The following is a 15,739-nucleotide window of genomic DNA, read 5'->3' on the forward strand; positions in this document are numbered from 1 at the left end:
TTTCTGGTAAGTCTGGTTTTAATTCTTTTCTTTTTTAAAATCCAATAAAAACATCACGATCGGCAACTGAGGCCGACTCTCGACAGGTGAGTGCAAGACGGCGGCACGCGTATCCGGGATATATGTTGGCGTCATTTTCGTACAAATGGAAGGAAGTGAAGAAGCGTCGTCCATCTGTATTTACAGGCTACGGTCTAAACCTAACCAGTGCTGTGTCATTACATAACTTTACCAGCACTGATTTGTAAAAAGCTTTGGAGTGGCGACAGACAAATGACACGCGTCCGACAATAGTCAAGTTTACGTATATATCTGCTCTGAAGATATTTGAAACTAATGCTCAAGTTGCCACAACACTCAAGACAAGTCTTCGCTGTCCTCATTTGGCAGGCGCTTACGTCAAAACCAATATGGCTGACATTAATTGGGGGAAATCTCAGCTCTTAGAAACTACACAAGTTTCACCATTTCCACTGTGATGTCATGCTTAGCATGCTCTCCTTATTTACCTCTCTGGATGTGAATCTGTAAAATCAGAGCTCTTACATGCACCGGCAAAATACAACTGAGGGTTGTTGATTTTTTTGCATACTAAAGCAGCAAAGGCCTAAAAATAAATATGCAGCAAACCCCCTGATCCAAGAACAGCAGATTTGAAGATGTGTTTGAGGACGCCTTCAGTGGTGTAATTCCAGTTATTCATTGACTGCCAAAATGTACAAGCCACCGCGGCTTGCCAAGCGCCCGCAGGGCTTGTTTGCGTCTAACGATCTGACAATGTGAGACTTGTCGGAGACTCCAAACCTCTGCAAACGAACATCTGATGTACTATATAAGCCAAGGGCTGTGGTACTTTCCTCTAACAACCTTTTTCAGAAACTGACAACGGAAGATTCACTATGTCGGAACAAATGGCTTTTTCATGCAGAGAAAGATGACCGCGGATGAGGCTGTTTTTTTCCTCCCCCCCAGTTCAGTGCATGTTGGCGTTGGGATGAATGAATACAAAAGCACATGCCGATGAATTGTCTTGATTTTCACTGTAAATGGACTAAATTCATATAGCGCTTTTCTACGCTTATTCACCCTGCTGCTATTTGCCGCGCTTTTTCTGTCACATTCATACACAGTCATACGCTGCCAGAAGAGCCGTCTTCCCAAAGACGGCCTTGCCAAAGGTCACATCGGCATGCGGACAAGGCGAAGCCGGGATCAAACTGCAGACCTTCGAGCTAGTGGGCGACACACTCTACCTGCACCCGCTGTCAACCGATGGGAACAGAACATTATCAAGCATTTCCTTTGAAAAACAGACACATTTTTTTCATTTGAGGTCAAATTCCCTGAGACACGTTTTGTGCATCAAGCTTTTCATAACAGCAACTATAATGAATGAGGAACTTTTGTGCCAACTGTCTTTTGATTTGTGTGTGTGTGTGAGTGTGTGTGTGTGTGTGTGTGTGTGTGTGTGTGTGTGTGTGTGTGTGTGTGTGTGTGTGTGTGTGTGTGTGTGTGTGTGTGTGTGTGTGTGTGTGTGTGTGTGTGTGTGTGTGTGTGTGTGTGTGTGTGTGTGTGTGTGTGTGTGTGTGTGTGTGTGTGTATAGGGGGGTGTACTGAGTCCAGGTTTGCCTTTTGAAGCGACAATTACTGATGCCTTTTTTTGCAGAAGAACAAATTTTGAACATTGACATTTTATTAACAATGAAAGTTGCTGTTGTGGCAAACAGTTGCCCTTTACACATCCAGATGAGATGGAACAAGATAAGCATTTATTTGAAGTAGTTGCTAAATGCTCCACTGTCTTCACCAGCTACTTGCAAACGTTGAGAGTCAGTTTATCATAGCTTAAAGCCCCAGTGTGTAATTTTTTTAATCTGGTGGTAAAGTTGCAAACTGCAACCAACTGAGCACCCGACACGGGACACTTTATGTTGGCGCACCGCTAATTCCATTTCAGGTTATTGCAGCGCTGAAAATTCAATGTGAATGCGGCTTATTCTGGACCGTTTTGAGCAACAACCACATTCAACACAACGTAGCAAACGTGGCGACTCACACGGAAGTCGGGTCCACCTCATGTAACTATATTTAACTCATTCAAAGTTGACAAAAAAACATCAGTTCTTTGTTGTAGGTGATTATACATATATGAACACATAGTTATGGACAATATATTCAATTTCTGTGAATAAGTTCTAAATATTACACACTGTAGCTTTAAAAAACAGACGGGATACCTCATGTGAAAATGAGACTGAGCTTGAGGGGAATCACAGAGACACTACTCTTTATGAATCGATACTATGAAGTAACCATATGGTTCATTGTTACAACGAAACAAAAACAAGATATTGAAAAGAGACGCTTTAAATCTTCAGGTATTCTTTACCATTTGCCTTGACAGACGTCTGGCAACAAAACAAGACTGATTGACAGGCAGATGGCCTGAGAAGAAATACAGTATAGGCTATTGTGTGAGGGGGGTGGGGACGAGATGAAGCAATAACCCCTGGCGTCAAGATTTGTGTCAACCTGTCTGTCAGACCGAAATCTTCCTTTTTTTAAGCACATCTTTTATGAATAATGATGAACCCTCGCTGGCAGCATCCTCTCTTCCTTTTTTTTTTTGCTGATGCGGATTCCTTCGTGGATGTCCCCTGGTTTTAAAAATGTCCAAAAATAATGAAACAAATGCTCCTGAATGCCTCGGTCCTCCTGTCACCGCGGAATGACACCCCCCCCATCCGCCCCTCGCCCCCATCCACCCCCTCTCTGCGCGCTGCCGCACCTGTGCCGCCGCCGCCGCCGCTCGTGCGTCATGATGGCAACTGATTCCTTTGAACCTTTCACTCCGTCCAACTCGCTCCAGATCGATCGACCTCGCGAAGGAGCTGGAGGCTCTTTTCGTCTTCTCCTCCTCCATCCCTCCTGCAGCCGGGTTTTACTCCGCACGGCCACGAACCAACCGCAAAGACGCGAACAAACTTTTTTGGGTGACCGCTTTTACGCACGGCTTCCGAATTTTTTGCTTTGGACACGCGGCGGAGGATAATCCTCTCCACCACCATGTCCACCGTTTTCACGGGGACAAAGAAACCCTTCCCCGATTGGACCATGCGTGTTTATGTGGCTGCTGTGATACTCGCTTATGGAGTGTCCGGTGAGTTCGGCAACTTGTCCTTCTTCTTCTGTTTCACTCTCACGCCAAACGACCGCTCAATCTCTGCCCTGATCTCATCTTTACCTGTCTCACATTTCCACCGGATTCCCCAGCATTCAATAGAAAAAAAAACGCCTTGAGGTGATTCCAAGTCAATATCTGTGAAATCTGTACCGAGGAAGCAGAGAGAGAGAGAGAGAGAGAGAGACATGGACATTAGAGATTTTGGTTTTGCCCGAAGCGGTGCAACTGTATCGAGCAGATATCTCTGGAACGCACGGTCAACCCGTCGTGTTGGTATGGAAACACTAGGGAGCCAATCTGAAGGGCTGGATATTGTTAATATATATTTATCTGGAGGTGGAAGAGATTGTTTGTTGTCAGTTGTTGCAGGAGGCTTAGTTATTCTGCTGGTGGATTACCTTCTGTTATGTGAATCGCATCCTGCCCCGAGGATTCATCCATGCAGCCTGAAGGGATCAGACACTGGATTGATTAAACAAATATTGCTTGCTGTTTGTTAATGATCTATGAACTTGTGTTGAGTGTATTTGTGTAGAATCTGGAATGTGTACTCAGTCAATGTCATTCATTCAATCATACATACGCGCGCAGAGTGTGAGGCTCTGGTCAAGGCAGGGATCTTGTCTAATATCTGATAACTGTGTTTCGCATCCAAGATCTGAGGAGGAGAGAAAAAGAAATTCCCCGTGTGACTCGCTGGGTCTCTCCCGTCAGGAGGAAACGACCCATGGATGATGTCACGGCCTCACAGTTGCACGTTGCTCCTGTATTTTCGTCTTATGAAGCAAAATGCTAAACGTTGCTGCGCCAGTTATCAGATTTCCTGATATCAAGTGGCAGGAAAACATTGAATATTTATAGCTGATTCTGCAGTGAGGGTCCAGGGATGTTCTTCCTTGGGGCATAATTATACAAATGAATCCAGAGTTGTTTGTTCTGCTTGACTATTCTTGACTTTTCTTTTTTGCTATGAATACAGTTAAGTTATGTGTCCTCAAGTGCAGGCCCATGGCATACATGTGTAGAGCTGCAACAGTTAGTAAATTCATCGCCACCTTTTTCGATAAAGTAATCGACGGATTAATCGATTATGAAAATAATCGTCAGTTGCAGCCCTACGTGCGTGTCAAACTATCTTTTCAGTATGTTCAAGAGCAACCGTTAACAGGACACGCTACATATTTTTCCTAGTCTGTGGGCCACTGTGGGGCTGAATAGACGGGCTCAGTAATTGATGCGCTCGCCGCAGCAGCACCACTGCAGCGTCTAGTGAAATAATAGACTCCAACTTCTGCCTCTTGCCATTGCTAGGACTTTAGTGCGGTGCCCGTTCGACTTGGCCCCTGGTATTGACACTGAAACGGTTTTACAGAGTGTAACAACAGTTCAAGCCGTCTACTCCGCATTCAGAGCTGATGGAAAGAAATAATACATTTAGAGAATTAGTTAGAAGGGACTTCTACTGACAGAAGCACGTTCCCCGTGTTGAGGATCCTGATACATGATGCTGTGATGAGACATTTCCATCTGGCTTGGAGGCTAAAAGGCCATGGAGTTAATTATTAGTTTGGTCCCCATCAGGTGGGAGTTTCAAAGTGCTGGCATCCAAACCATATTACTTTAAAAGAATTTGCTGCAAGTCTGAGGTCTGAGTCATTTCATTGACTCCATTTTTAAGTGAAGGTAGAGACATCAGCGATGAAGGTTTTCACTTTAGCTTTCCCAGACAAGGACGACAGGCGGTCGTGTTCCTCGTGAAGGATTTAACATATAGTCGGAAGAGTCATTCCGCGGTGACAGGAGGACCGATGCATTCAGGAGCATTTGTTTCATTATTTTTGGACATTTTTAAACCAGGGGACATCCACAAAGGAATCGGCATCAGAAAAAAAGGGAAGAGAGGATGCTGCCAGCGAGGGTTCATCCTCAGTTATTATTCCAAAAAAGGAAGATTTCGGTCTGACAGACAGGTTGACAAATCTTGACGCCAGGGGTTATTGCTTCATCTCGTCCCCACCCCCCTCACACAATAGCCTATACTGTATTTCTTCTCAGTCCGTCTGCCTGTCAATCAATCGTGTTTTGTTGCCAGATCTGTCAAAGCAAATGGTAAAGAATACCTGAAGATTTAAAGCGTCTCTTTTTCAATATTTTGTTTTTGTTTTGTTTTAACAATGAACCATATGGTTACTTCATAGTATTGATTCATAAAGAGCAGTGTCTCTGTGATTCCCCTCATTTTTGAGATTTGTAAATGTAAATTTGAGTCTCGGATCAGCTTTTTGCTCTGTTTTTTTTTTGCAAGCGATTTTTACTGATTTTTTCAACCAATAACAGGTGAAGTGAAATAAAGCGGGCTGCACGCTGGTGTAGTGGTTAGCACCTTCGCCTCACAGCAAGAAGGTTCTGGGTTCGAATCCCGATTCAAACCAACCAGGGCCTTTCTGTGTGGAGTTTGCATGTTCTCCCCGTGTGTGCGTGGGTTCTCTCCGGGTTCTCCATCTTCCTCCCACAGTCCAGAGACATGCAGAATGGAGTTAGGTTCATTGGAGACTCTAAATTGACCGTAGGTGTGAATGTGAGAGTGAGTGGTTGTCCGTCTCTGTATGTGGCCCTGGGATTGGCTCCAGCCAAGACGATGGATGGATGGTGAAATAAAGCTTTTAAATCTGAAGTCCAAGAGAAGAAATGTGTTCTCTTCTCTTCTTAAATTTCAACTAACCAACTGCAGAGGAGACGCGCTGCTTCCTGTCTACGCATGAATGGTCACGGAATATACGTTTTCTGGTGTGTTAGTATGGACGGGGGATTAAACTGATATGGAGCTTAAATGGTTGGCTGATCGGGGATTGTTATATTCAGTTTTAAAACAAAATGTGGTAGTTTGGAGGTAGCCAGTGTCTTCGTCGTGCAGTCATTCGTTGACTCCATTTCTAAGCCAGACATTGAGGCTTCGGAGTGAACTAACACATCTCATCCTTTGGACTTTCTCATTTTCAATTTGAGTCCCATTAAAAATAGCAATTCAAACTTTGTGAATTGAAGTTTGTCACCTATTGTGCCCTGAGGCATGGCTAATCACGCTGAGTGTTAATGGTGTAATGCCCCAAGAGCAATTTGATTTTCATTAGCTGTCTCCTGGGACAGAGCTCACTGATCTGAGGTGATTACACTGTGCTGTTTACTACACGGTAACATGATGGATCAAATTCAGTTACCGTGGGCCCACGTGCCGTATGGCTGCACTACATTACATACTGGATTATTGCCGCTGCCGGAGGTTTTTTTCCTCTGATTGTTTTTTACTTACGTAGATTTACCGTTTGCGGTCAACCGTGTACACGTTGGTTATTGATGCTGTGGAAATGCCTTACAAAAATCCTGTGTTTCCGACCGGAACATTTATATTTTCGTTTGCATGTCTGTTGTCTTTCCCCATCTCATCCATTTCCGTTCATGAAATGTCCCCTTCAAAACAATTTCATTATGATTGATGCTGGAAAATATCTCAACTCTCACTGATGTTTGACCAGTTATGTTCAGTAATAACAAAAATGAACCCAGGAAATGTGGCACAGAGTTTTCAGACAAAAACAGTGAGAGTGAATTATATTTGTTTGTATGTTGTCTTTTTGTGTGTGCAGGAAGTCAAGGCTGGAGTGCTTTAGTTGAAATATGAAGCTTTGTAGACCTAAGCAGGTTATGGTTGAAGCAGCCATTCGGTTGATTTAATATCTGCGATTTCTTCGTGCCGTCGAGGAGTTTTTATTTGGAAATACTCCAAACATGCATGTTTTTGACATATGCTGTGGATCTTATAGTTATACATGGCATAACAGAATAGCTGGAGACACATGAAAACAATATTTTATTCAGTCATTTTTGATTTAATTGGCCCCTGAATTCATCACTTTCCAACAGGATTTTCCTCTAATACTCAGAGGTCAAATTTAACCAGCGTATGTTTCTATGAAGCAGGTCACAAGGAGCGTTTCAGGACCCGGCAGGAAGACAAATGTTTATAAGGGTTGAATTAATGTTTAATAAAGGACATTCATATACACAGCAAGTCAAATAAAAAAAAATATTTTATCTGGTGTAATGCTCTGGAGAGAAAATGCATACCTTCTGGTTGGTGATTCATTGAAACTGATGCTGTTGTGTTATCGCCTCTAGCGACTGGCTCTGCATGTGATGAAGCAACGCAGTGTGTGCTATATGCTCTTCATGACCACTGGCTCAGACCCTTTTTTTTTATTATAGTTGATCGTATGTTTGTGATGTGTTTAGTGTATCACCCACAGTATATGCACAGTCGTGTGAAACCGCTACACTCCACATTACCGTCGCACCGTCAAGTACTTTGCAAAGATGCAGTAAAACATTACAGACACAGGGGCTGATGGGATATGACTCATTGTGTCACAGTAACGTGATCAGTGATTTAACACAAAGCCATACTGTTTAATGAAGGTGATGAGGAGAATCATATATTCTCATGTGTTCTGTTTGGATTTCCAGTGCTGGGATGCCAGCGTACAGTAGCTCTGACGCGTACATCTTGCTTGTCATTAGCCTGTCTACTTTATTTTGAACCACAGGCGTGACGAGGTAGATCGACTATGACACACGAATAAAGAACTTCCCTAATCAAGACGCGAGGGGATGACAGTGCGAGGGTAATTCACGTCTGTTCTACATTCACCACACATCTCAGTCTGTACTGTTTGCTCTATTTATCTTCATAATTTAAACTAAGAAATACAGCAGTTGTCTCACAGGACGTTCAACAGCTAAAGGAACACAGCTGTTGAACGTGCACAAAGCACTGATGGAGCCCACTGACATCGGTTTGGAGGTTCCATAACGAGATACACAGACTCCACGAATTTTAGGGGAATTTTTTTAACAAGGGCTCTTGAAATGTCAATGACATAGGCAAGCGGCAGACATATTTAACAATTATATTCTTGGATTGTCTGCTTCGTTTACAGCACTCAACATCACGGAGGAGAAGGCGACATGCCCCCTTGGATATTTCCCCTGTGGCAACCTGACCATCTGCCTCCCCCAGCTCCTGCACTGCAATGGCATCGATGACTGTGGAAACCAAGCGGACGAGGAGAACTGTGGTGAGTCACTCTTTGCCTACTGGGATGGATCTGTAGATCACGTGTACTGAATAACCTCATGCCTGAACCCGCAATGTTGTTCACAGAGTGATTAGTTGATTCATACACAGAGAATCAAATTGAGTCTGGATTTTAAAGGGGAAAATCACACCTACAAAATGACATGTGCATTTACTTTATTGTCCAACGGACAAATAACATCGGTGAAAAAATCCATGCTGCTGTCTTGTACTCCTTGTCCCCGGAGTCGAATGTAACTGATGCAGCGATAGAGCGTTAGTTAACGTGGAATGTGTGACAGCTGAACTGGTGCCACGACACAGTCACATAAGGCTTTTTCAACTCTATTGTCGCGATTTGACTTTATTCTCGACATTTCGACTTTATTCGCAAAATGTTAAATTTTTCCAATGTCTGGCCCTAATACTCTTCCGTAGATTGTATTGCATAGAGAGTAATGGTGATTAACAAACCCCACACCATCCTCACTTAAATTGGTCCACTATAAACCTTAAGCTTTCACCATGTTATTCTCTCGGCCACCGGGAGAAAAAAAAAATGGTGCCTTATATTTACGCCACAAAAGAAACCGCGTCACCCATTGCGTGAACAAAACAAGGAAGAGAAAAGCGTTCTCCCCGGTATCTATCCCCTGTGACGGAAATGGAAGTGAAAAAGAATCGGCAAAGAAGGACAGTGCTAGAAAAAGAGATAAAACATCTTGCTACTGCAGCATCTTTATGACGGTGACCAAAAAATAATACCACCTGGAATTACTAGTGCCCCTTTTTTTTAAGACAGGCACGTAAAAGCTCAATGAAAAATGAATCAAGCGGATGCATCAAATGGAACATGGGACCAGCTTTGCAGACCTGCACCTTTCCTCCAACTTTAAAGAAACTGTATTTGACCTGATTTTACCCCATACGCATAATCAAATAGGCCCAGAGCGGAAAACTGCAGTAGGCAGAATAGATAAAACATTGGAGTGTCAAAGAGTACTCGAGTTGTGCACAAGTGCCCAGGAAAACAAACGGATGCTCTTGAAATGAATTTACAAGAAGATACAAACTGTATGATCTTTTTTTTTGCCCACTTCCAGTGGATAATGTTTTTTTGTGTTCCTTCCTTGTCAGTACAATTGACTTCGCCAAGACCCTGTTTGTGTGTTTTGCACAGCGTGCAAACACACACTTTATCAATTATTGAACTTCTCTGCACCCCGCATCAGGGTCTGACAGCAGCCCTTCACCTCTTGTATTTTTCTACACACTGGTGAGCCGTCGCACGCGCCGTGGAAAATGAAAAATGTTGTTAAGAAAAGTACAAAATTAAACGACACAGATCATTATTTTTTTCTTCCTTTCTCTCCTGTTTATCTCACTCAAGACTGATTTTTTTTTTTTTTACCCATACCCAAAATTAAATATTACCTGTCGCAAACACTTCAGTATTACTGAAGGATCTTGTTCTGTATTTGTCCAAAAATCTTTTGCAATCATACAAACATAACCTTTTAATGTCCGAGCCTCCTCTGCTGATCCGCTGCCCCAGCCTGTAAAAACCCCCCAGAATTAACCCTTATTTTTATCTTGAAGAGACGATAATCAATCATAATTCCTGTGCTGAGACAGGTGCAGCTTTTGGCAGCGGCTGTCGACTCATAATAAATGACATTCATAAAAGCATTCTATCATCTGCCCATTCCCCAAGCTTGGCTTAGTCGTCACTCAGGAGTGAATTATGAGCTTATGTCAACCTTTTGTCCTGGAACTGCAGGTTTTTTGTAAAAGTTGGAGCCATTTCACTCTTATTTTAACAAAAGTTCATTTTCTCTCTCGGACATAGATAAACGCTAACAGCATTAGATTGTAGGAGCCTTTACTCGGATACTCAAAAGTTTTTGCTGCTGGTTTATCTTTGATTAAAGCTTCAAACCCACATTTTACACACACTCACACTCCCTCGTTTGCCTTAACTCGGTTGTGATTACCCCTACTGGGCAACATAAGGTTCTTCTTGGTGCACTGTCCCTATTTTCCCAGCTTGCTGCTGCTGCTGCTGATGCTGCTGCTGGGCGGGATGCCCAGAAGACAGCAGCTCAATCAGCGGCGGTGCCTCGGTCTCCGTCTGTCTGTCTGTCGCCCACACACAACTCTTGAACATAAAGGCAGCACTAGTTTTATATCGACATGGGAAATTATCACAATGATGTGAAAGGAATCCCTCGCCGTGTTTGAAACCAAAACAGAGGAAGGAAAAAGTAGTTGGGATTTGGGAAATGCACTGCACTCATTTTAAGGTGTGGGTGGGGTTTAAAGGAATACCATTTAATGTGCAATGTTTTTATTTTTATTTTTCGGGTCAGGCAGGCCTCCAACTGATGAATCGCTGACTGCCGAGGGATCTGGAAGTTTGAGGAGAAGTAGGAAGAAACTGATTGTGCCAGTGGCTGAGGTTCTTATATCACCTGCAGGTTATGACACTGTGAACAGACGTTTAGCAGGAAGTGTCAAGCACGACCTTTAGGCATTTTCCTTTTGAAGTAATGGTAGTTAATGGGTGGAAAGAAGTGAAGAAGATTCTCATCAGCAGTGCCGCATGCTGAGCTGTCTGTGCTGTCGAGATTTTCACAAGTAGAAGAGAACTTTGTATCTCCAAATGTCACAGAACGTCAAAGCAGCAGGGGTCTAGAGTGGGATATGTCACTTTAAGGTGGCAAACTTAAAGGTGTGCGTGTGTGTGAAGGGATGTCAGTGAAGGACAATTTCCTTGCTGTGATGAAGAATAAAAAAAGAGGATCATCAAAATTTCACAAGATGAATTGAGAGAGGAAAAACTACTTTATTAAATCCAGATGGATTATTTAATTAAAAAAGCGCTTGGAAATCATCAGTGTAGCTCGAGGATTTATTGATGAACATTTAAGTGTTCAAGAGTCAGCAGGCTTTTTTCATTTTCAGGATTTGCAGCAAAAACCAGAACATACAGGAAAAACGTATTTATTTCAAATCATTATAGCAAGGTCTGTTAACGTTATCAGTGTAACTGAAACATCTTAAACCTTTCAAAGTATCGACAAGGCTGTGTTGGGAACATTCCTCCATTAAAGGTGACATATTAGGGTCATACTCATATTCAGGGTCATACTTTTAATTTGTCCTACCACTTGAAAAGGTTTACATGCTCTAATGTTCAGAAAAGGCATCAGTGTTCTCATTCTGCCTATTCCTGCAGCTCCTCTTTCCAACCTCTGTCTAAAATGCCTGGATTTCTTTTAGCTCCGCCTCCTCCCGATAAACCCCAGTCTGCTCTGATTGATCTGATCTGATGTGATTGATCAACCGCTTTCAAAATGTGAAGGAAATGTCTCGCTCCTTCACTAAAAAAGTGGAGATTCTCAGATTGCAGGCGGGGTTACCCCAACTGTGACATCACAGTGGGAGAGAAATCTGAACCAGTTGTTCAGAGCCAGGCTGTCGGGTTTTTCCAGCACACAAAAAAACGACCGGGTGGTCTTTATTCACAGTTTGTGGGCCTGCAGGCTCCACAGATACACACATTTATGTGCAACAAACACTGAAAAAGTGATTTGTTTTTTGCATAATATGTCACCTTTAATTCAGATAAAACCGCAGCAGCTAAATTGAATTTCAAATGTGTTGCTCAAGGATACGCAATTATTGCAAATGGGTGGGTGTTGCTCAAACTGACCTTCAATGGACCAAAAAAAACAACTTAATCTTAATGTCTGACATTTAAATTTTAATTGGGGAACTGCAGCCACTGACTAATTAAGAAAAATAAATAAATAAGTAATTATTTTTGTAAAGAAGCATCCTGGTGCCATGTCAGAAAAAATACAAATAAAAAGAGTATCATGTTTTAACGTGAAAGGTTAGTTGATAAAACTAGATGTTTTTAATGTCATCACAAGATACTTTCATGTTACGAGATGTTTTTTACATTTTACAAACTTATCACATTATAACAGGAAAGTTGAAGCGTTGTTATAACCTGAGACACATGTTTGAATAAAGAAATGTGTGCGGAAAAGGGATACATCTATTAACGCGGCTCATTTGCACAATCCAATGAAGTTTTCTTCTTCATGCTTGGGTTGAGACATGGCAAGAGTTGCTGTTATTGAACGTAGCGGATGGTATTGTGATCGGTATGTGAACCGGTGCCGCGCTGTCAGGGCAAGCAAGTCAACCAGTGCCTAACCTTAAACAAAAAAAGAAGAACATCAATTGGACAATAACTCAAAAAGGATTTAATGTTGCCTGCTCGACTTTCACCTGTTGCATCTATCATTGCTGTCATTTTTGTCCAGGGCTTGTAAAGCGGAGAGACGGCGATCCGTTTTAGACCTTTTGCACATTCACATTGAGATTCAAACCTCGGATCTCTGACGACTAGTGACTAAATATAGTTAGCTACGGACAATTGTGCTCGTCAAGATGACCCTGACTCCGCCTCCACTGTTTTAAGATCAAGCGTATTACAAAGTGTGAGGAGGCGAAAGCAGGTAAACGGAGCAAATGACACAAAACCCATGGTCTACCAACAACCCCCCCCCCCCCCCCCCCCCCCCCTTCTCCCCCCGCTTGCCTATGCGTAAAAGTCAGTGCACGCCTCTGATGTGTACACTGGGCATTAAGGAGGAATGAGTCCGACCCCCCTCTGGAGGCAGCGGCTTTTCTCAGTGTTCAGCTGGAGGAGCACAGGTGGCCCCCACAAGTAATGAAAGCTCACGCTATACCTCCAGAGGGGCGAACTTATTCTTCCTCCTGTGCAGCTCCGGGCATTTTAATTTCTCACTCTCGGACGGGCTACTGGGAACACCGGGAAAGTCCAAGCTGGGAATCCCATGACTCGAAGGACAATGAGGCATCTGTTTGAGTTCATATAGGCCCCGCGTGGTGTTGAGCAAAGACGTCGGAAATAACCCAATGCGAAGCATATATTATTATCCCAAGGTTAAATGCATCTGAGATGGTGTGAATTATTTGCTCCCGCAGCTGATTAATGATAAATGGTGCAACCTCCAGAGGGTCGGACTCACTCTACCTTTGTGCTCAGTGCAACATCAACCACCTTGCTCAGTGACAGAAAGAAATTCAACAAGCGTGAAGTGGAAAATTACTCAGGTCGTATTAATAGTTGTATCTGTTCTCCGCACAATTTTCATCATTTAAAACACAAGTCTCGGGTTATAACGGGAAATGTTTTATAACGTTTTTCGGTTTGTACATCAAAATATCATGTTATAACCTGCAAAGCATCTCGTGAAAGTGCTAAACTTCATGTCATAACGTGATACTGATCCATATTTTTTTTGTCTTTCTGACGTGGCAGCAGTACGCTCCTGTAAGTGTCATTTCCCCAAATTTTGTGTAAAATATTACAGTCATGAGGGATTGCTGGCATAGATCTTCGGAGTGAAATGTGCCAATATAGCAATATGCTACCATGTACACCAGATGCACAGCGAGGGTGAATTCTGCGGACGATTATGAAACTTTATGGATGTTTTAACCGGCCACCGGGGCCACCAACATGGTGAGATTGGGGCGGAAGAGCGCTGCACACAGCAACGTCGCAAAAAACCCCACAAGGTTAGAGACCTTTTCTGTGTTATCATGAACGCAGTGTTAGACATTGTGTGATCATTGTGAACCTGTGTGTGGTGGGAACAAATTGGACTCGTGACCGGCGGCCACAGTCGAGCCAATTAATGGGAAACACTGCAGCAGGCAGACGGACCTCGGCCTGACACCGGCCATGTCCATTACCCTGCTCCTGGCCACGTCAGCATGCAGGGTAATAATAATTAACTAACTAATAATTGTGGCCACGACATCAACAGTGGCAAACACAACAACTGGTGCAGGTGGTGTGTGTGTGTGTGTGTGTGTGTGTGTGTGTGTGTGTGTGTGTGTGTGTGTGTGTGTGTGTGTGTGTGTGTGTGTGTGTGTGTGTGTGTGTGTGTGTGTGTGTGTGTGTGTGTGTGTGTGTGTGTGTGTGTGTGTGTGTGTGTGTGTGTGTGTGTGTGTGTCCATGACGTTGTTGCACTTGTTTGTATGCAGCAGATGGAGAGAATTGAATTCTGGCAGGGCAAAAATAGGCTCCATTAGCCCTGGGAATCCGGAGCTCCATTCCTGAATGTTTCATGAGTAGCCAATCTAGATCTAGATCTATTCAAGTCATGCATTAAGGCCCTTGAAAAACAACATGATATCGTTCATTAAAAAACAAGGCAAGGTGGCGCAGGTGAGGTTGGCAGGGGGAGGAGGAAGAGTTCGCTCCTGTTGCTGTAGCAGCAGACGAGTGGGGACGTGAGAGGGAGCTCAGGTTGGTGGAGAAGAGGGCCCTTGAGCTCGGTGTTCTCCGAGGTTTCTCTCACAGGCTCATATTTGATATTATTATAGCTGAGAGAGAGAGCGACAGAGACAGAGAGAGGGAGGTTGAAGGAGAAACCAGGGATGAGGTTCGGCCATTTTTCTGGAAGTTGGATGCAATCAGGGCATGAAATCCACTGATTGCATGGCGGCGAGTGATAAGTAGCACAAGACGACCGGCTCTCAGTTGTGTTGCTCTCTGCTCACTTGATCTAAAGGGCGCATTGATTCCTATGGGATGGAACAGTGGAGACGAGGAGACTGACAGATTAGACACCAGCCATTGGAGAGGCGAAGTGGAGGAGAGCATCAGACGCACAGTTGACCCTGTTTGTCACAGTTTAACAGAAGGACTGTGTCTAAACACACACACACACACACACACACACATTGACAATGAACACATCAATATAGACAGACTGGGCCAAAAAACATTTTGTCTCAGCAAACAGAAATGTGGCCACAGGAGACGCGCTCGTTCTGCAGCCAGGTGTCAAGCTGATGAACTGACAGCTCAAGTCCGGCGTGCGAGTGAATGGATCCTCTCGGGACGGGTCGTTTGAACCGGGTCTGAGCAGAGCCGGTGACTTTAACTCTCACGCCCTTTATCCCCCTGCCTGCACGGCCTCCACCGCCGCCATGTGAGGAACAGTGATAAGTGACTGTCTTTGGCTCCCCCCCCCCCCCGTGACCACAGCAGACTGACATTGAGTGACAAACCCATTGTTTGACGCGAGGGCCGTACTGACGGAGAGAGCCCCGTCGGTGCCGAATGGCCGCAGACTCGTGCGCGATGACGGGGAACCGTCGTCCAAAGGGTAGCGGCTGCTCAGTCACTGTGAAGTTGGCATTACGCTGGTTTGGAGGAAATTACTTACAGGAGGTTCTCTTCCCCCTCAGTATTTTTGATCCCTTGAACATCAGTGCAGTTTTGCTTGACTGATGCACAGGCCTAGAGCCTCCTTTATGTACTGAAATAAAATATGTTTCTCTCCATCATCGTGCTGGAACGACACAAA

The 15,739-nt window shown here is 43.8% G+C and overlaps 1 protein-coding gene across 5 annotated transcripts in view; it reads left to right on the forward strand.

Annotated features, from left to right (window-relative positions):
- Positions 1-15,739, forward strand: part of rxfp1 (relaxin family peptide receptor 1) — a 70,845-nt gene that overhangs the window by 15,632 nt on the left and 39,474 nt on the right. For 3 of the 5 annotated variants that reach the window (XM_047334590.1, XM_035650198.2, XM_047334588.1), the window contains one exon: positions 8,179-8,316. In XM_047334590.1, the coding sequence (XP_047190546.1) occupies positions 8,179-8,316 (138 nt within the window). Of the gene's footprint in view, positions 1-2,841; positions 3,161-7,772; positions 7,864-8,178; positions 8,317-15,739 lie in introns of those variants that run through there. The other 2 variants (XM_035650200.2, XM_047334589.1) reach the window with 2 other exon arrangements.

The sequence above is a fragment of the Scophthalmus maximus genome, chromosome 9, assembly GCF_022379125.1.
Source record: "Scophthalmus maximus strain ysfricsl-2021 chromosome 9, ASM2237912v1, whole genome shotgun sequence".
Taxonomy (NCBI): Eukaryota; Metazoa; Chordata; class Actinopteri; order Pleuronectiformes; family Scophthalmidae; genus Scophthalmus; species Scophthalmus maximus.